At 30.7% G+C, this 20994-nt stretch overlaps 4 protein-coding genes, 1 long non-coding RNA gene and 1 pseudogene across 5 annotated transcripts; all 6 read right to left on the bottom strand.

Moving 5' to 3' along the window:
- Positions 1 to 2357: 2357 nt before the first annotated feature.
- LOC101251839 (basic endochitinase-like) lies at positions 2358 to 4155 on the bottom strand (annotated as a pseudogene).
- Positions 4156 to 4531: 376 nt separating this feature from the next.
- On the bottom strand, positions 4532 to 6942 carry LOC101252137 (protein trichome birefringence-like 34). Its single transcript, XM_004232500.5, has 5 exons — positions 6393 to 6942; positions 6140 to 6311; positions 5843 to 6036; positions 5568 to 5726; positions 4532 to 5060 (listed from the first exon to the last, which is right to left on the bottom strand). The coding sequence occupies exons 1-5, from the start codon at positions 6746 to 6748 to the stop codon at positions 4709 to 4711; spliced, it is 1233 nt and encodes a 410-aa protein (XP_004232548.1). The 5' UTR covers positions 6749 to 6942; the 3' UTR covers positions 4532 to 4708.
- Positions 6943 to 7850: 908 nt separating this feature from the next.
- Positions 7851 to 10212, bottom strand: LOC101244835 (protein trichome birefringence-like 34). Its single transcript, XM_010318155.4, has 5 exons — positions 9705 to 10212; positions 9459 to 9630; positions 9178 to 9371; positions 8928 to 9086; positions 7851 to 8300 (listed from the first exon to the last, which is right to left on the bottom strand). The coding sequence occupies exons 1-5, from the start codon at positions 10100 to 10102 to the stop codon at positions 7949 to 7951; spliced, it is 1275 nt and encodes a 424-aa protein (XP_010316457.1). The 5' UTR covers positions 10103 to 10212; the 3' UTR covers positions 7851 to 7948.
- A 1406-nt stretch (positions 10213 to 11618) lies between these two features.
- Positions 11619 to 11993, bottom strand: LOC138342235 (uncharacterized). The gene is made up of 2 exons (XR_011215057.1): positions 11911 to 11993; positions 11619 to 11829 (listed from the first exon to the last, which is right to left on the bottom strand). It is a non-coding gene; the product is annotated as an uncharacterized lncRNA (long non-coding RNA).
- A 797-nt stretch (positions 11994 to 12790) lies between these two features.
- CHI17 (chitinase) lies at positions 12791 to 14078 on the bottom strand. Its single transcript, NM_001247471.1, has 3 exons — positions 13804 to 14078; positions 13439 to 13547; positions 12791 to 13335 (listed from the first exon to the last, which is right to left on the bottom strand). The coding sequence occupies exons 1-3, from the start codon at positions 14060 to 14062 to the stop codon at positions 12960 to 12962; spliced, it is 744 nt and encodes a 247-aa protein (NP_001234400.1). The 5' UTR covers positions 14063 to 14078; the 3' UTR covers positions 12791 to 12959.
- Positions 14079 to 16376: 2298 nt separating this feature from the next.
- CHI3 (chitinase) lies at positions 16377 to 17466 on the bottom strand. The gene is made up of 3 exons (NM_001247475.2): positions 17163 to 17466; positions 16993 to 17089; positions 16377 to 16931 (listed from the first exon to the last, which is right to left on the bottom strand). Exons 1-3 carry the CDS (start codon positions 17443 to 17445, stop codon positions 16550 to 16552), a joined length of 762 nt encoding a protein of 253 aa, NP_001234404.1. The 5' UTR covers positions 17446 to 17466; the 3' UTR covers positions 16377 to 16549.
- Between the last annotated feature and the right edge of the window lie 3528 nt (positions 17467 to 20994).

The raw sequence follows: 20994 nt of genomic DNA, 5'->3' as shown, positions 1-20994 counted from the left end.
ATTTTCTAAAATCAAATTTTGCAATTAGTAGCCCACATATTAGAAAGTTCTTTTTAATTAAATTAATAATTTTAAAAGGTGGTAGCATGATGTTCTTTTTTATTAGGAAGTGGTTTTTTTCTCCATTTTTTCCTCTTCTATGCCATACATACAGATTCTTTTAAATCATATTTCTTTATTAATTATCTTTTTCATTACTTTAAATAAAAGATGATTTGCTTGCTTGTGTGTTAGTTTTACATATTGAATTCTATAAAAATATTCATTCATAGTTTACTCTTTATCCCTCGCTTTCAAATTCTTGATGATTTGTTGGATATTTATCCATCAATTTTCAACTTGTTAGCTATGTTTAACCCCCTCTTGTATTGTCGTTCGATTTTCTTTTTCATGTTTTTATTTGAAATTGAAGGTTATATCTAATTTAGGTAAAAATTTAGGTAATAGTAATTAATTAATTGTGGGTATCAATAGTCATGTTTAAGAAACTTATCCTATGATTATTCATAAAATTGGAAATTTTGATTCTAATCTTGTGGATTCTCCATCCATAACTCTAAATTTATAATCATGTAAGTTCTTCTCGTTATCTGATTCAGTTTTTGTGTTTACCATTGAGCATTTTATATTTCATCTGCAATCCTCATTTCTGAAGGAAGAATCTGGAATGCATACAATTTTAAGAGAATAAATGCACGGATATGCATACATGATCTTCCTGATTAAAAAAAATTTCAATGCAGTATATACATACTATGAGTGAATGAATACATAAAGTGTTTAATTTTTTAATATGTATGCATTGGACTAGATGACATAGCTATAAATGTATAGTAATGCTAAGTGAATAAATACACCATTATTCTACATATCATCAAGTATACAATTAAATTTTTTATTATCAAATAACGAATAAAAAATATATGAAAATACACAATTTATGATTTTAGGCGGTTATGTATTGTATATATAATTTGGTATGTTTCCGTTAATTTTGTTTTTGAGTGATTTTGGTTATACGGAAAAAAAAACTATAAAAATGTCATTAATTAATTTGGGCCATTTTGTGCTTATTTTTTATTTGTCTATTAAACGCTAATTAATGTTCCGCTATTTATTGTTAATTGTAACAATAAGTTGTATATATATGTCATTTCCTCATCAATTTATAATAAGGGAAATTGTATATAATGATAAACTAATAAATCAAATTAAATGCTATAACCACACTTTGATTTAATGGTGCCCTGTAGCAAAGTGTTTGTCAGTCACCTCTCTCCTTCAAACTCTCGCTCGCCACTCTCCCTTTCTTGCTCAATCTCTCTCTTGCTCCCTCTCACTTTTATACAAACACAAATGTATAAAATGTGTTTTTGTTTGTATATAAAATCTAGAAAAAATTATATATATACATATTTTCGTTTCCCTCTCCTCCCCTCTCCCAGATCTCGCTCGTCACCCTCGCCTCTATCGCTTATACAAAGAGAAACGAAATGTATAAATCGTGTTTCTATTTGTATAAAGCAAGAGAAAATTATATATATACCTGCAAATACATATATCTTCGTCCTATACACTTATAATTATACAATACAAATATTCTCCTGCCCAATTTTCTTTTGTCTTTCTCTATTTCTCGGTCTATACATACAGAAATTATACATTGATTTGTATACAACTGCTTTTTTTGTATATGTATAGTGAATTATACGATTGATTTCTTTGTATATATATAGCGAGTTATACATATGTATGTTTATTATCGAGAGCAATTATGTAAACTTTGTTATATTATAAAATATAAATTTTATATTTTGCTATATGTGAAAATTACTCTAATAATAATTAATAGTAGAGAGAGAAACTACATTTTGTCAAAAAAAAAAAAAAAGAAGAGATTTTAATTGGAAAGCATGTTAGTGCCTGCTATATACGCACCAAGTGGAAATTGAAGAAATACGATAAATAGTGGCTTATTCAATCGTTTAAATTAAAGGTGGTCATCAAATGTATAATATATGTTAATTAATACATCAATTAATGTATATTGAATAGAAAAAAAGTAAACAGTTTATCTAACGAACTATTTGTGTAAACATCTTGTAGAAATATGCACATCATTAGTTTTTTCTTTCTTCTTTTACTATAAATCATATTTATAGAAACGGTTTACTTTTTCAAATAATAAAAAAAAATTCCATTCATCCTTCCTTTATGGAATTAATCATGATCTTCTTTGACCATTTATTGTCTATTTTTCTGTTCATAAGGTCCGTTAATGTTCGCTGATCATTGAAAAAGATAAACTTAAATTATACTATCTAATATTAATTAACATGTAAAGTAAATTCCTCTGATAATATAACTTTGTTTTATTATATAACTTAAATATTTTGGATAACATATTTCTCACCAATCACTATGGCTGGAAGAAGTACATTATTTGACTATGTAGTAGTTTATTTTACTGGCCAAAAGGCGTTTGTTTAGCACAGTCCAAATTGACCCCAGGATTGACTCCAAGTATCTCTTGTAAAACCCAATTCTATTCTCCATTTTTGGATTAGAACCTTTTCCACATTCTATTCCTCCATTAATTATGTTGGTGATTAAACCATAGCCAGAGACACGACCAGCAGACAAATCAGCTCCTGTTGGTCTCCATTTACCAGTAATAACAAAATGGGCCGATGGCTTTGGTCTCTGGGCCGTCATCCAGAACCACAAGGCTGTCTTGAATGAAACGACTGCATCATTTGCAACAGCATCTGGATTGTTTAACAAATCAACTCCTATGGCTCTTCCTGCTGGTCCATAGTTGTAGTTGCTGCATATCACTAAATTCATGAGTTTAGACCCTACTATTATGTGTGGAAAGTAGAAAAAATTAAAACAAAACTTACTAGGATATTTGGATGGGACCTCGACCAAAGTATTTTTTACCAGGAGCACAAGGCCACTGTTGATTTGCAACACAGTAATCTGGTGGGCTACCTTGTTCTTGCTTGAAGCAATATCCCCATGAAAATGGACCATCCGGAGCTGTTCCCCACCCCCCTAATCATCAACATAATTCATACTTTTATATCTCGTATTACATTACTAACAATTGATTTCATACTCGGAAATAACGTTAATTTTATCATGAGAAATTTAGGGGTGTCAAAAGTGAAGCTAACTCGCTCAGAATTTTAATGGTTGGGTTAAAATAATTTGAATTGGATTGATTATCAACTTATTCAAGCTTAACCTATTTGAAAAGATATCTCAATTGAGTCCAACTCAATTTCTAATTTCAACTCGTTTTAAATTTTTTTATTAAGATATGTTCCTATATTGAAGATATGAATGGATTTGTCTATCAATTTGTTACTTTTTTAACAAAAAATTCTTGAGCGGAAATTCAAAAATTGTGATTATAAAAGTTAAATATCAATATGTTAAATTATTGAGATTAATCGGGTCAAATTGGACGAGTCAAGACCCAACCCGTTTTTTAGCCCATTTGAGCTCAAATAAATTTGGGTGGATCAAGACTCAACCCGGTTTCTATTGAACTCATTTAAATATTTCTAATTTCAACCCAAGCCGCTCATTTGACACCCCTGTGTACATGGTTGTGGATGTTAGGTTGCTTAAAAAGTTGTCAATAAGATCTCAAAAGAAAGTGTAAAAATGACTTTTATTTGTTCTTGTAACAAGCTAGGGATAATTACTTAAGAAAATAGTACCGGTTGTTTCAAGAGAAGTTTGTGCCAAAAATGCAGCGATTTCCTTCTTACGAGTGTTGGTGTTTCCAGTAGTTCCAAAAGCAGCAAAGGACCTTGCAGCTGTTATAAAAGCATCATAAGTGTAAAATCCTTTGGCATTACAATTGGCATCATTACGATGCAATAGCATTCTCTCAAATATGTCTTTACTAATAAGAGCACCAACATCTTGTGTCAATCCTCCTCTTGTAGACAACACACAAAACAAAACAAAACCCCAAAACATAATTTTGTTCTTCATTTAGTTTTTACCAAGTTGTGTGTGATTATTTCTGAGTGATGGTAAGTAAGGTTGCTATTTATAGGGAACAGAGAGTGAAATAGGCTTTTCAAAATGAGTAGAAAGAATAAATTTTTGGGTCTGTTTATTCCAACACTTCCACTTAGCTTTGAGTGCAGCATTTGCTTAATTATATATTAAAATCAATTGGATGAATCATTATGGACAAAGTTGGGACTTGGGAGGAATCCACTTAAGCTAGTCTTGGGTAGGATTCCTTACTATGACATATTCTTTGGCATATAACACATAAATATGTCATTTAATTTGACGTTAACTTAAAATTATGTCATTTGCTTATTGAACAAGTAGCACACACTTGTCCAATGTGACATTATATATGTCAAACGTCACGTAGGACACAAAATGTTCATGTAGGAGGACGTCATGTTAGGTAACATATTTTTCATTTTGTAGGTTGTTACAAAAAGAATGACGCAATTCATTTAGCTACAAGAATCACAAACTTAAAGTGAGAATATAACTACAAAAACACTTCTTGCATTATTTGATTTGATATAAACATGTATATATAAACCTTTTTTCATAAACAACATGGTGCACTAATTGAATCTTGAACTATGAAGGTGATTCAGTTCATTCAAGAATAAACTAATTCTATCTTTTTTTTGTACCAATTAGTAGCGTTGTGTATGGATCACAAGTAAACTAGGTGTGTATATAAAAAATGATTCCAAACATCAGGAACTCCAGGAAGGCACCAATGTATACAATCTGCATAACTACTTGGATTTGCCAATTGTTCTTTGGTTAGAGGATCCCAGTGCTTTCTGTATATTGATGAATGACCTTCCTTTCTATATTCAGAAAGTTGAGTAATGTTGAGCAACTCAACTTTGAAACCACTCTTCTCATTCAGTTTCTTGATGACCGATTCCACCAATTTCATCATCTTTGGATCTGAATCTGATCCCCAATACTCTCTATTAGTTATCGGTTCTGTTTCATCGTAGCAGTTCTGACCATTTGCTTTCCCCCAATCTTCTCCCCTGCCATTTTTTATGATTCAAATATATAATTAGTACTCGTACGACTCAATAAACTAATTGAAAGTCAAAATCCAACAAGATGTATATACAATGTATAAAGCCAAAGTCAAAGAATAAAAGATGATTCATGACATGATCTCATATTACACGAAGACTTGTTCGTACTCGGAGCTTGACATCAGCTACAACTTTTTTAATCTTATTTTCATGGACTTCCCATCCCCATGCTTGGTTTCGGTTTACAAAAGGAATAAATAATGGAGGCATTCAGAGATGCAACTAAACAAATTCTTTTAGAAAGGGTTGTTGAAGGCACTAAAGTTTGAAAGGTTCTTCATAAGTGAACTCATTTTGTCAAAACAATGGAGAAGTCCATTATACTACTTTCAAAATAGCTTTAATTATACTGACCATTTGCCTAAACCAACCATTTATCTCCTGATCACGCTTAATTAACACTACACTAATTTGAATAGTAAGAGCAAACTTGAGAAACATATGCTATACCTGTTGTGTGTAGGTGATAAACTAACAAAGAAAACTCGAGTCTTGGAGCGATTAACATGAGTATCCAACCAATCTGCCCATGTCTGTAGCCCCAATTCGTATGTACGCAGCATCCCTAAATATTCATACTTTGCATTTGCACTTTCAAAAGATCCCCACCTGAAATTACACAATCTCCATCATAATTCACGAACATCGATCTTGTGCCTAAAATCTTGAAAATAAGAATCATAATTTTCTTATGAATTGAAAAAGGTTGCAAAAAGTGTACTCACAGAACCTTCAAATTCAATCTCCACCATAGATATGAATTAAAAACTAGCACATCAGCATCATTCCAAATTCTGGCATGTTTTTCTATCGAATCGATTCTCACTATGCGTTCTTCCACACGATGATATGATGGATCGTCGCAATTTGATTCAACTAATAATGGTGCCCAGTAGAAATCAATAGTAGCATTGTACTCCTTCATTAACGTAAAAAAACAAAATTAAACTAATTAGAACTGCAAGCAAAGTTCAAGGAGAAGAACAAGGTAGCGTATTGGAGAAGCAATTTTCGAAACTCACAATAGCTTTAAAGGTGACCAAAGAGCCATTATAGTTAACATATTTGAGATGATTAGGAATTTCTGATTCTAATATGCAGACCATTGAAACCCATTGATTCCTATTGAGTGAATCTCCCACATAAACAACCCTTTTGTTCCTCAACTTCTCCAGCATAGCCGTAGCATTAAATCTTCGCAAAATCAACAACTATAATCAAATACCCAGAACAAAAAGTAGGATAAAATTGAAGAAAAACTGAATAATACTCTACCTAGGAAGGTCACAATCATTGGGTTGCCATTTCCAGTAGAGATAGTCAAGATTCTTTCTCCCAAACTTCTGACAAGCCATTCCATCATCCATGAACGAACAATTTGTCCCATTATACAGAGGGCGAGATTGATTATCAAATACCCATTTACCAGAATAGAAATTACAGCTAGATAACGAGCTTATCTGGGTCTGCTTCTCGACTAACTTTGGAGCTTGACCAATACCTCTGGACATCGACAAAACCGTAAGAACTAAAACTGCAGTGATAGTCACTACCAGCAACTGAAAACTTAGCTGAATACACATTCCCTTGTTCTTTAAACTAGAGCCGAAAAGTACTGGTCTTCCATTCATTTTTTTTTCTCTGCTTTTTCAGGCTTTTGCTTTGGATTTTGCTGTTTGTTCGTCTTTAAAAATGGTGGACATAAGTCATGATTGGCGGAGATAAAAATGGCGAGCTCGTCAAAGAAGCAGCCATTAAGGCTAATTATATTGACCCAAATTTGGGACTTATTTGGAACCAGGTGCTTTTTTTATCTGTAGCAATAACAAATGCCGTACTTCTTTTTATTTATTTTGTTCCATAATCTTATTGAATATTTTATATTAATAAATTTAATAGAATAATTAATTAAGCTATTAAAATTTTATAAAATTACTTAATTTTTAAATCTTGATATGATAATTATTTATTAAATTACGATAAACTAGGAGTATTATTTTAATAATTAAATTTAAAAGTTCACATCAATCAATGTGCTTTTGAACTTTACTGAAAGCGAAAGTAGCTCTCCAATTTACACATTTGTGTAAATTGTTAATGACAAGTGACGACCTAATACTTTGTCGAAGTGGCAATCGACAAGTTGTAGAAGAAGCAGTTAAGGGCAAAATTGTCTTTTTACATTAAGTTAGTTAGGATCAATTGGCTTGCTAAAAGAAGTTATCTAGTTAATTAGAGTCCTAAATGTAGTCAAGCTACTAATTACCCTAGATACTATCTAATCACACCTATGATTACCTAATGTGTAGAGATGTATTAAGTAGAACAATTAGTGTTCTTTTTCCTATTAATAAGGTTTTATTCTTTGATCTCAATTGATGATTACTCATTCTCCATTTGTAATTTTCTTCCCCATTTCATCTTTTTCTGATTTTGGATTTGAAGTTTGAACAAATGCACATTTCAGACCTGTACGTTTGGCAAAGTCCTAAATACACTATTCACTAGTCACGTACGGCTGCTAATTAATTTAGGAAGGCTCTTTGAATATTTCTCAAAATTTAGATGAACTATTGACCATTCATTTAAGTGCCTGATAATAATTAATTAATTTTCTTATAATATTTGATGGTTTATGACTTACAAATCAAAGTTTCTTACGAGTCAATGTGAACTACTACATATCAACCTAACTTTTGGATGAATCAAAGGGAGTCATTACAACGCCAAAACTTGGACGGATAATGATTTTACATGCTACTTTTCAAGAACAAATGAATCCAATTACATTCTTAGTATTTCTGTAAGAACCAAGTCTCATTCTACATGGGTCACAAGTAAAGAAGGTATACATACAAGAAATGATTCCAAACATCAGGTACTCCAGGAAGACACCAGTGTGTACAATCTGCATAACTACTTGGATTTTCCAATTGTTCTTTGGTTAGAGGATCCCAATGCTTCCTGTAAATGGATGGATGTGCTTCTTTTCTATATTCAGAAAGTTGTGTAATGTTGAGCAAATCTGCTTTGACACCACTCTTTTCATTCAGTTTCTTCATGGCTGCTTCCACCAATCTCATCATTCCCGCAGATGATTCCGATCCCCAGTACTCTGCATTAGAAATTGGCTCTGTTTCATTGTAGCAATTCTCACCCTCTGCCTTCCCCCACTCTTCTCCCCTGACATTATATCAAACAACAGTTCTTTGCTTTACATACTTGATATGTTTTACTTGAGTCAAGGGTGTCGAAAACAACATATTCTTTGCATACACTCAGACCCCTACTTGTGGAATTACACTAAATATGTCATTAACATTTGAGTGTGTTTGTAGAATATCTCGAGTCCAAACAGATCTAGCAAAAGATAGATGATAGTAGAAGTTGAAAAAGCTTACAAGTGATACCAACTACTAGTGCCTACTATAGTATATGGGAGAAATTCTGTAGTACGGAGCATTGAAACATTATGGACCCAATGGAAGCATATGTTATTGAGGCTTCATACAATCGACCCTACTAAGTGTGATTGAGGAGTAGCAGTAACTGATATTGTTAAGGCATGTTCAATGTAGGGACAAATGTGGAGAGTCAATTATGAGTTCACGTGATCTCATTAACTTTTCTTCTAGTTCTCGTATACATGTTTAGAAATTAACAAGTATCTATAAATATTTGAAGGACCTAATTATTGTTATAATATATTAACTTGAGATCATTATAGCAACTCATAAACTTCAAATCTAAATGCGCTTCTCAGCAATTAGAAAAACTTTTTTTATAAAGCGTAGTGGGAGAATTATATACCTGCTGTGCGTGGGCGACATGCTAACAAAGAATACTCTTGTTTTGGTGCGGTTGAGATGAGTGTCCAACCAATCTGCCCATGTCTGTAGACCCAACTCGTATGTACGCACCATCCCTAATTGTTCATACTTTGCATCTGCACTTTCAAACGAACCCCACCTGAAATTGCACAAATCACTGTCATTTTATTCCCAAAATCTTGAAATTTAGTACAACTTGTTATGATGGATTTAATGTTGTGTTTACTCACAGAACAGTCAAATCCAGTCGCCACCATAAATAGGAATTAAAAACAAGCACATCAGCATCTTCCCAAAATTTAGCATGTTTCTCTATTGAATCAACTCTCAATACACGATCCTTCACACGATGATGCCAGGCATCGTCGCAATTAGATTCCACCAACAATGGTGCCCAGTAGAAATCAATTGTAGCATTGTATTCCTTCACCAATATAATGTTTGGAAACAAGATCTAAGTCCACAACTTCAATAACCAAAGAACAAACACATAATAATAGTTGAAACTCACAATAGCTTTTAATGTGACCAAAGAACCATTGAAGTGAACTTGTTTGAGATGAGTATGGATTGATGACTCCAGCATGCACACAAGTGAAACCCATTGATTCCTATTGAGTGAATCACCCACATAAACAAGCCTCTTGTTCCTCAACTTCTCCAGCATCGCTGTTGCATTAAATCTTATCCAAAATCATAAATACCCAAAACCCAAATGACAAAAAACAGAAGATAAACAGAAATTTTTTTACTATACCTTGGAAGGTCACAATCATGGGGTTGCCATTTCCAATAGAGATAATCAAGGTCTTTTCTCCCGTAATTTTGACAAGCCATTCCATCATCCAAAAACGAAATGAAGGAACAATTGGACCCATTATAAAGAGGACGAGATTGGTTATCGAATACCCATTTACCCGAAAAGAAATTGCATCTGGATAATGAGTTCAACTGGATCTTATCCCCATTTTCCTTTGGCCTAATAATGGCTCTTGACAGGGACAAAGTTGTGATAAGTAGAACCGCAGTGATAAGTGCTACCATCAGCTGAATGGTTAGCTGAACACCCATTAACTTGTTATTCCAATAGCTCCAGAATAGTATTGGTCTCCCATTCATTTTTTCTGTTTTCAATTTGTTGAAATATGCCATCATTCAAACATGTTCTACTCATACAAATAACAGCAACAACATATTAATATGTCAGTGTACAGGGAGGGTGGTGTACTCATAGCTCTAGAAATTGTTTTGAATATAGATTCTTTTACTTAAATAAATCATAATTTCAGAATTTTTATTTATTTCGCTTATTTTGTCTTTTAGTTCGTTTTTAAATGAATGATTATTTTATTGAAAATCATAAGATTAAAGGATATTTTGAACAAAAAAAAGTTAATATCTTTTTCATTTTATAATTACACGATTCAATTTTTTTTTTTTAAATTCATGTCAAGTCAAAATAGAATAAATAAATTAAAACGTTAAAAATATAAAATCAAATATATATGAAAAGAACATACAAAAAGTGGCATTAAAATTATACGAGAAAATACAATAACAGTAGTAAATAATATAATAAACGAATAAATAAAACAAGAAAATAGTATAAGTATAATTATGAAGTTCCATAATTTTGTTACGCTGCTTCTAATAGTTGAGTGACCTTTTAAAGCAAAATATTAACTTTGGAAAATGACATTTAAGTAGATGTTAACCTTTTATCTTAGATTTCAACATCAATATCGTTCTATATAGGATCACTATTTGAACATGCTCCTACCTGTCAGGATTATAAATAATTTAATATTACAGTAATGGAATCCTTTTTTTGGGGGGGAAATTTCATATATGGCAAACTTATTAGATTAAATAACATTATATAGATATAGTTTATGTAATTATTTTATATGGGTATAGTTTAGTTATTTTAGGTATCTTTAATTTTGTATATAATTTTTTTTTATTTATACAATTATATTTTAAAAAGTGATTTGTAACTGAAGCGTTAAATATGCTAATAATAAATTTAGATAATGCCACAATTTTAGGAAAACGTCCCTTTTTTTAAGCTAAACGTCCAATTCAAAAAAAAATCTGTATATATATATGAACTTACCTTTTTTTTTTGTATATTTATATATGTACATGAATATATTAGTTAAACTCCAATAATAAATAAAGTTAATATATACTAACTTCAATAATTTGTATATAACTACTACAATATACAAATTATAATCACATATGATATTTTCCCATCTATATAACTAAATCCAATTACTTTGTGTACATATGTATATAAAAAAAATAATGAGCCTTTAATATACAATTCCCTACTATCAGCTATTAAAACAGACATGTACATATTAATTTTTGTAAATGTATATAAACTTAATATATACTAACTTCAATAATTTGTATATAACTAATAGAATATACAAATTCTAATCATATATATAAAAAAATTCATCTGTATAACTAAGTCCAATTACTTTTTTGTATATATATACAAAAAACAAAAATAACATAAATATGCAATATACTATATACAATTACTAAACATGCAATTATACTATATACAATATTTAAGTAATATTTTTTTGTATATTGACATCTAATTAACCAAAAAATTGTATCTAACTTTGTGTTTTAATACAGTACCTCATGAATATTATGTTCTTCAGATCCGACAACTTCAGAAGCATTTTCCTCTGATTCAATGTTTACAGCTTTCCTCTTTCTTCTTCCCTGTACTATTTTAATGCATCTAGCTTTGGCATTGTTAATAATTTGTTGAACTGCCGTAGGGTCGTTTTTTTTCTTTGATCTAAGCTCTTCCATTGTTTGTTCTTGTATAACTTGATTTGATTTTCCCAATGACCCTACATCAAACCCAAAATCTTGAGTTAACCCCATTGAAAACGATGGTAAAATGTCAACAACATTGACATGCAAAGGAATACCTCTGGTAATCCTCAAAGATGGAGATAATTCATTCATTGTGTGACCAATTTTAGATCTATGAAGAACAAAAAATCGATTATTTCATCAAAATATATGAAAAAATAATAAACAGAACACATACAAATTTTGAATAAGTAAAAAAAAAGAAGAGGTAAACAACTAAAATTAAGGAGTACTTACGAAATTGACTTCAACTTCGGGAGAGAGTAATCTAATTTTGGACAAAAATTTGAATTTCAAACCGGATAGCTGGAGTATTAAATGTAGGAGAAAAATTTGGAATGTGAAAAGGAGAGAGAAAATTATATACAAAATTAGAAAATAATGTTTTTATACCATTGGTTATATAATAGGTTGTGGACCCCATTAAATATAGCAAACAAAAATAAACTATAACTATATAAGGTAAATAAATTAAATAATACCCCTATAATATAATTAGCTATGAATGTTTGTCATCCCATGTAATTTTCCCTTTTTTTTAATCACTTAAACTGAAATCGTTAAAAGTTATGTTCATCGATTTTCAACCTTGTGAATTGTATTACTACTACTGAGTAATAAATTTAATTAAGTAGGAAGCACATGTGCAAGATTGAAAGGTGACAAAGGATTTGGAATATTTAAAAAGATAAATTAGCTGTAGATGTGGATATATGTGTGTCTTATTAATGGCCAATCAACAACTCATCAGAGCGCCAACAAGAAATTATTCTATTTATTTTTTACTCAAAAGTTCACTGCCTTTTGTGCAACTACTACTAAAAGTCAGTAGAAAGAATACACTTTTAACCCTCTAAATACACTCCCTGTAGCCACTTGAATTATTAAAATTGCTTCCCTCATATACTAGTGCAAATTGTAAATGCAAGAACTACGTAAACAAAGGGGAAATTAAAATATCGATGAGATAATAGTACATGTGGTATATTATGTTATAAGATAAAAGAAACTCTTATTTGTGTAGACAAAATAAGAAACTACATATTCCAAATGGGCATCCAAAATCCCTTATTCATTCAGACATCATCATGACTAAAACACAAAGCTAGGCCTCAGCAAAGTTCCTCTGGTCGTAGCAATCAAGGTTGTCCCCGGGAGCAACATTCAGTATCGTACAATACCTTCTGTAGAATCCAATCCGATCCTCCACTTGTGGATTCTGTCCTTTGCCACATTCAATTCCACCGTTAATTATGTTTGTAATGACACCGTAGCCTGGTTGTCTATTTGCTGATGCATCGGCGGCTGATGGCGTCCATTGCCCTGTGATAACATCGTGGCATGATGGCTTATTGCCTTGTGCGGTCATCCAGAACCATATTGCTGTTTTAAAAGATACAGTTGCATCTGTAGCTACTAAGTCAGGGTTGTTAACTAAGTCTTGTCCAATTGCTTGCCCAGCTAAGTCATAGTTAGATTGCCTGCAAAATTCATTTTATCATCAATAAATTAGTTACAAAATGGAGTTTTTTTCATCTAATATTTCCTAGTTAGAAATGAACTATTTTCCTCTGTTTTACATACCCTGTCAATTGGATAGGTCCTCTGCCATAAAATCCACTTCCCATTTGATTGCCTTCCCTAACAAAACAATATCCTCCGGCAAATGGACCATCAGCACTTAGGCTACCACCTGCAAAATTAGAACCAAATACTTCACTTATTGTAGTGTATATAACGTAAGTCCATTTCTTAAAAACGTTTGATAACTAGACACTTTGTGTTACAATCAGGGGCAGATCTATGTACAATTATGCTAACATTGAAACCAAGCTACTGTTCAAACGGTAGAGCATCTAGAACCTCAAAATCCTGGATACGGTCAGTCCAATTTTGTGTACTTACATGTTGAACAAATAACAGTAGTTTGGTGTAAGAGCCAAAATTACCAGTAGTTTCATGAGAAGTTTGACCGAAAAAGGCAGCAATTTCCTTCTTACGCGCAGTATCATCACCGGTAGTACCAAAACCTGGAAATGAATTGGCTGCAGCTATGAATGCATCATAAGTGTAGAAGCCCTTGGCAGGACATCTATCATCGTTTCGATTCTTCAGCATCTCGTTGAACAAGTCACTTGTCACAATTGTACCAACATCTTGTGCAAAGCTTCCCGTTAGGAACAACAAAAAGACACAACATAATACCATTTGTGATCTCAAAAACTCCATTTCTTTTTTGCTTCTCTCTGTTCTTTCTTATGCATTAGATAGTGTTTACTGAATTAGTAATTGTAGGTGGGTATTTATAGAGATCAAACTTAAAGTGAGCATACACTTCTCCACTGATTTCAACAAAATTGTTGTAATTGTCAAGTTTGCTTCTTCGTTTCGGTCATATACGTGTGTCATCATAAATGGCCGAAACAAAAATAGATGCACAATTTTCTTTTCACCTATAGTAACCTAGAAGAGGTAGATATGAAAATTTGAATTTAATATCTCAAAAATAATTCAACTATGTGAATTTATGTTGTACACTCGTATTAACTGAATTCAAATATCACCCTTAGTTTGTTTGTTTTTTTACGTGGTGAAATTAAACTGAGTTTATCTTGTAAAGCAAAGTCTACTCATTATAATTTATCACTGTACGTAATCCCTATTTGTTACAAATTGTCGAGTTCTGGAATATCAAAGTTGGCTACGTAATGAAGTCGGTACAAGACTTTTCCAACTGAAGTGATTTCTAGTATACGCCAAAGTTTTTTTTTCCCCTCAACGGTATAAGTCAAGTCTTGGGAGCTATATTTTCCGCGCACATTCAGGTGAAAACCATGATGTGATTTCAAATAAACGAGTCGAGCTGAATTTTGTTAATGTTAATTTGAAACAAGTCAGAAAATTTGGGTTGCATGAATAGGACAAAATTGTTTAAATAATGAGTCATAGTCTAATCAAACAAATAGTTTATAACTTTTGCTATTTTTTTTTTATAATTTGTTTCAAATTCTTATTACGAATGCATTTACGTCTTAAACAAATAAAAAAAACTTTAATTATTTTGATAAAATTCCAAATTGGATCAATTTAAACTACATATTCTTACAATTTTTTGATGGACTAAATTATACCGACCAAATTAAATGAACAAGTTATTAATTCGTTCAAACTCGGATAAGTCATCTTTCCTTGCCTAATTTTATGTGTGATTTTGCTATAGAAGTCTTTAGAAGTCAAGACGTTAATAATCGTAGTTAGGCTTTTACTAGTCCTCTAAATAGTTTTCAAAAGTATAATTACAAGTTTGGCAGGTTTGAAAATAGCAAAGATTGTCATAAGTTGACAAATTAAATTTTTCACCAAAACATGAATTGCAGAGAAATTCATGTATCTTTAATCAAAGGTCAAAAAATCATGTTGGGAGCTTTCCTGAACCTTGCAATATGTGAATACATATTTAGTCAGATAATATTGAAAGAAAAAAAATTATCCAATTTTTCCCCTGATTAGTCTAATGATTGATCTTTCCACCAAGATTAAGTCTTAACCATTTTCCCTCCTTCGTAGACCCCCATATTTTCGTACTTTGTTTTGTCTTGTTTAACTTTTATATATAGTCTAATTTATAGCTTCTTGATCACAGAAGTCCTTGCATAATTTATTCTCTTTCTTTTATATGTATTAAAAATATTGGTTTTTACCTATACGGTATGGGTGGGTGTCCATTTATTTTAAACAGGATATGTCACCGTTGCTAATTTTTTGCTTGATCTATCATCATTTGGTTTGACTCTGAATACATTACAATAAAAATAATTATTAGCGATAATTAATTCTTAATTGTCACTAAATATTTAGCGGTATATGTCAATCTTTGTATATGCCTTAAAGTCCTTAGCGACATTGGTTCTAATGACACTTAATTAATGTCGATAATGCTTAAACACTTTTTATTAATGTCAATATTTAATATCGCTAAAAATTATTTTTATCGTAGTGATAATTTTTATAACGTGACAAAAATGATCAACGTTAAGAAGAAGATTCAAAGCTGAAATCCAATCATCTTTGACCATGACTGGAGTTGAATTCGGGAAAACATATTTACCCATCAAGTTTTGAAATTCAACTTAATTTGGAACTAAAATAAAAGTGTATTTATTTTTTTCAATTCAAGTTACTTATCAAAACTAAAAAAGAACAACTTCAATTTTCAAAATAATATTTCACTTCAAAAATAAATTATTATTTTTTAAAAAATAAAATCACAATAATACATGATCAATCTCCCACTAAATGTGTTGGATAGAATGAAGCAAGTCCGAATGTAAATTGTGGCCCATGTAATTAGGTAGTTAATTTAATTAAACTATACATATCTCTACTGGTGACTACCAAGTCTTCTCTCTATACTCTTTAATTCATTAAGACATTTTCTCCTTTTTCACTTCCTACTGCTTCTCATCCTTAGAAATTAGAACATTTTTAATAGTTACTCAGTTCAAAATGATTCAACATAATTTATAACAAAAGATCAAAATCATATAACTTTAGTATTTCTGAAAATAAACTTCCATTTTTCTAAATGGGCATACAGAATCCCCTTATTGATTACATCCAAATATAACTTATAGACTTCACAACGTAATACATAAACATAATTTGCATTCTCTCTCTATATATAAATAAAGACGCTTAGCCCTGGGCGAAGTTCTTTTGATTGTTACAGTCCAAATTTTCACCAGTAGGAACATTCAACATACCACAATACCTCCTGTAAAATCCAATTCGACTTTCCGCTGCAGTATTCGGACCCATCCCACATTCAAATTGACCGTTAATGATGTTGGTAATGACACCGTACCCTGGAACTCTATTAGCTGCTGTATCTTTAGGGGATGGCGTCCATTGTCCAATGATAACGTTGTGGCATGATGGTTTATTATCCTGTTCTGTCATCCAGAACCATATTGCTGTTTTGAATGATATTATAGGATCTGTCGCAACTAAATCAGGGTTGTTCACTAACTCTTGTCCAACACCAATACCTTGTCCAGCTCGTTCGTAGTTAGATTGGCTGCATAAAAAAGAATATTACTAATGATTCCAAATGTTGATATTCTATTGAATTGTCTTACTGTGTCAATTGGATAGGTCCTCTGCCATAGTATCTGTCTGACTGCTCTATTTGCTTAACAAAGCAATATCCTCCAGTGAATGTTCCTGCACTACCACCTGCAAAAGAGCGAATGATATAATTCAATTGTTACCTATAAATTACAATGCTAAGAAGGATGATCCAAATTACCATTAGTTTCGTGAGATGTTTGACCGAAAAAGGCAGCAATTTCCTTCTTACGTGCAGTATCATCACCAGCAGTACCAAAACCTGGAAACGAATTGGCTGCAGCTATGAATGCATCATAAGTGTAGAATCCTTTGGCAGGACATGCGTCATTGTTCCTAAAACTCAGCATTTGTTCGAACAATTCCCGCGTTACAATGGAACCGGCATTTTGTGCTAAAGTACCTGTTAGGAACAAGAAAAAGAGACAAGACAGTGCAACGGGTGATACAATATTGAACTTCATTTTTCCTCTGGCTTTTTCAGTTGAAGAGTGTTTACTTATGTGTGTGGCTACTTATAGTGATTAGATTAAGACTTTTCCACCAACAATGTTAAATGATATTTTGTACAAATATGACTATTTTGTAGTTATCAAGTTTGCTTCTTTTTGGGGTCATTGACGTGTGTGTCATCATAAATGACCGATACAGTGAACAAAAATCGCAGGGGAATGAATAGATACAAAATTGTCATCATAAACTGCCTAACACAGAGTAAATCAAATCTAACTTTACTTTGTCTCTTCGGGTATATCTGATAAAATTGAAACAATACAGATAAATTATCACGAAAGCTACGCAAGAATAATACACACAAATAAAAAAAAATCTAATTTTCGTTTTTCTCTTATTCAACGGAGAAGAATCGGCATAATAAAATAGGAATGTTTATTAAAAAGTGGGGTGTCCAACACGTTGATATTTCGTTAAATAGGTCACAAATTTATCTTTTATAATCAAGTGTAGTTAATAATTTAGTCATTTGGTGTGAAGGATGACACCAAATAGTCCTTAAATTAAATTCTAGTGTCACTTAATTTATTTTTTAGTATGAAAGATAGGAATAACTTATACACAATTAATAATAAATATCACGATAAGTTATTCTTCCCCTTAGATGGTTTAGTAATCTCAAGATAAATTATTCAAAAATAGAGGAGGTAAAATGACAAAGATATCTCATTAAACTCTTTTATACATCATTTTTCACATTTATCTATATTAACATTATTTTTATTATAGAATATAATAATGTTTACAAGCTTCACTACTCCTTATTCTTAGATTAGATAATTCTTCACATGTTTCTGTAAAAAAAAATATCTAATAAATATATTATTATCGATTAATTTATTTGACTAATTCTTATATTTATTTATACACGTATAATTTCTCATAAATCCTTATGTACTTTAATTATTAACTTATGATGGATGTTCTAAATAAAAAGAAAGTTTTATTTTTAAATATAATCAATTAAACACTCAATTAAAAATAATATTAACATAATTTATTCTATCATAATTAATCTCAATATAATTTATGTCATCATAATTAATCCCATCATAACTCGTATTTAAATCAAATAACCCTAACAAAATCCATGCTTGTGGACAAGAGTGTATCTTACTGCTTCTAGAAGAGGCCATTTTATGTGTAAGACTTTTCAACATGAAGAAATAAATTAATAGTAAGTCATCAATCTAAGTCTTTTAGAGCTACATTTTCCATACACGTTTAAAACTTACAAACCATAACTTACGTTTGCCGTTTACTCCCGCTTCCCACGGAAGTCATAGTCAAGATAACATTCGTTACATATGCTCTTACGTGGGGTAAAACGGTCATTTGCTATTTTGCCCTTATTTCGTATCTGTCTTTAATTTTAATTTCTCCGTAGAAATAACTTTTCCGCTGAGAATAAGATAATGTTTTTGCATCATGATAATCCACAACTCACAAGTTAGGCCTATAATAACCTTAAAAAAATTAGCCCCGCTAGACCTAAATTATAATGGGAAATATTGAAGATCAACTCATTTGAAAAACAACAATTACATATAAGTCCCTTAGAAAGGGAAATTATCATTTTATTTATTTATATATATAATAAATACATAATTATTATTTTGACCTAAATTACATTCTATAGATATTGATGATCGATGAAAGTATTCTTTACTCATTCAACTATTCCTTACAACCTTAATTTCATGCTCAAATAATGTTCACTTGCTGGCTACGTACATATTGCGCACAAAAGTAATTACTACTTGACAATAATATTGTACGGTAAAATCATACATGACTTAGTCATCGGTGAAGCTAGGAGATCGATGAAGGAAAATCACACTAATCTTTTTGAAGCTAGAGGGTCGACAAAGGAAAAGTTACACTTTTTTTTTCCATATATATATATATATATATATAAAATAGATGTTAAATGTTTAATAATTTTTTTTTGACTACGGAGTTGGTTAATATATATATATATATAATAGATGTTAAATGTTTAATAATTTTTTTTGACTACGGAGTTGGTTAACAACGATATCTTTTTCTTTTTTATCCATCATGTGGGGTTGTAAAAATTAAGATTAGATGGCCAATTCTGAGGCCTTGTTTTAGTTTGAAAACACCATTTGAAAAGTAAGGAAAATAGTCACTCTGTAATATACAAACAAAAATAATATTATTTAAAATACGGAAGAATTATAAAATCATATGTATATTGTTGTGATATTATAGAAATTTCTTGTTTAGAAATTAATCAATAGTGAGTGACTCTATAAGAGCATATATTTTTTATGGTATCACTAAGGTTTTTAATTTATATAAATACATTATAAATAAAAAATATTTATCATTTATAATAGTAATATTTTATTTTTACTTGATCACTTTTAATATATTTATAATACATTTTTAATTCATAACACAGAGAATAATTTGTTATTTCACATATAATACAAGTTTTATTATGGATAATACATTTATCACACATTTTAATACATCTATAATACAATGTGTCAACTTCTTCCAAACAAACATAATATATTTTTAAAAACAGTTATAATACATACATAATGCATACTTAATTCACTTTTAATACATATTGCAAATTTAACATGATATTGCTATAAATGGCAATGAATAAAAAGTAGCGCTAAAATTCGTAATTAATTATTAAAAGACACCAATTCAAGTAATTTTTCTTTCATAAATTATTCATTAGTGAATGATGCTATGAGCGTATGTTGATTCACTATTAATTAAGTAAAATTATAAATCTTAATGATACGAATACAATATATGATATACGATACTGAATTAATATCACTTAAGCAAAATTAGTTGAGAGTATATTGTGTAATTTTTTAGTGGGGTATTAATATAAATGGATATATTATTTTGCTTTTATGAGTTTGCTTAGTTTCCTATATTTAGGGGTGCTTATTGGGCCAGGAAATGTCGCACTAATCACACTCTTCTAAAGTATTAGCCCAATTACGATCCAGGTTTTAACCCAACTTTAATGGCCAGCCCAACATTAGAGAAATATTGCAGCTTTTTATATAAATTTATAAGTTTTGTGATTTTGGTGAATATGGCCCTTACTAACTCTCTCTTAAACATAATGTTCTTAATTCCTTGCTACTTTTCAATAATTACAAGTAGTAATAAAAAATTATTAGGTATTCTCCCAACTAAAATTTGATGTGGTAATTTGAGATATGACTGTTTTTAGCATGAAAAGTAATAAAGAGCTTGCTAAAAATGTGATTTACATTTATCTCAATAAATGCATTATTAGGCTAAATCAATAAGGACACCATTAGAAAATAAATTTATTTTCATACAATCAAATTAAGGAATAAAAATGTTTTATAAAATATTTACTCCTTCCGTCTTAATTCATGTAATATTTTTCATTTATTGACCGTTAATTTGGCTGGGGTGGGTTGGACATGAAAATTGTGAGTATTTGAACAAATAAAATAATTTTTGTTCTC

This window comes from Solanum lycopersicum, chromosome 2, assembly GCF_036512215.1.
Source record: "Solanum lycopersicum chromosome 2, SLM_r2.1".
Classification (NCBI taxonomy): domain Eukaryota; kingdom Viridiplantae; phylum Streptophyta; class Magnoliopsida; order Solanales; family Solanaceae; genus Solanum; species Solanum lycopersicum.
Note: the sequence above shows the minus strand (reverse complement) of the source record. Positions and strands in the feature narration are given on the sequence as shown.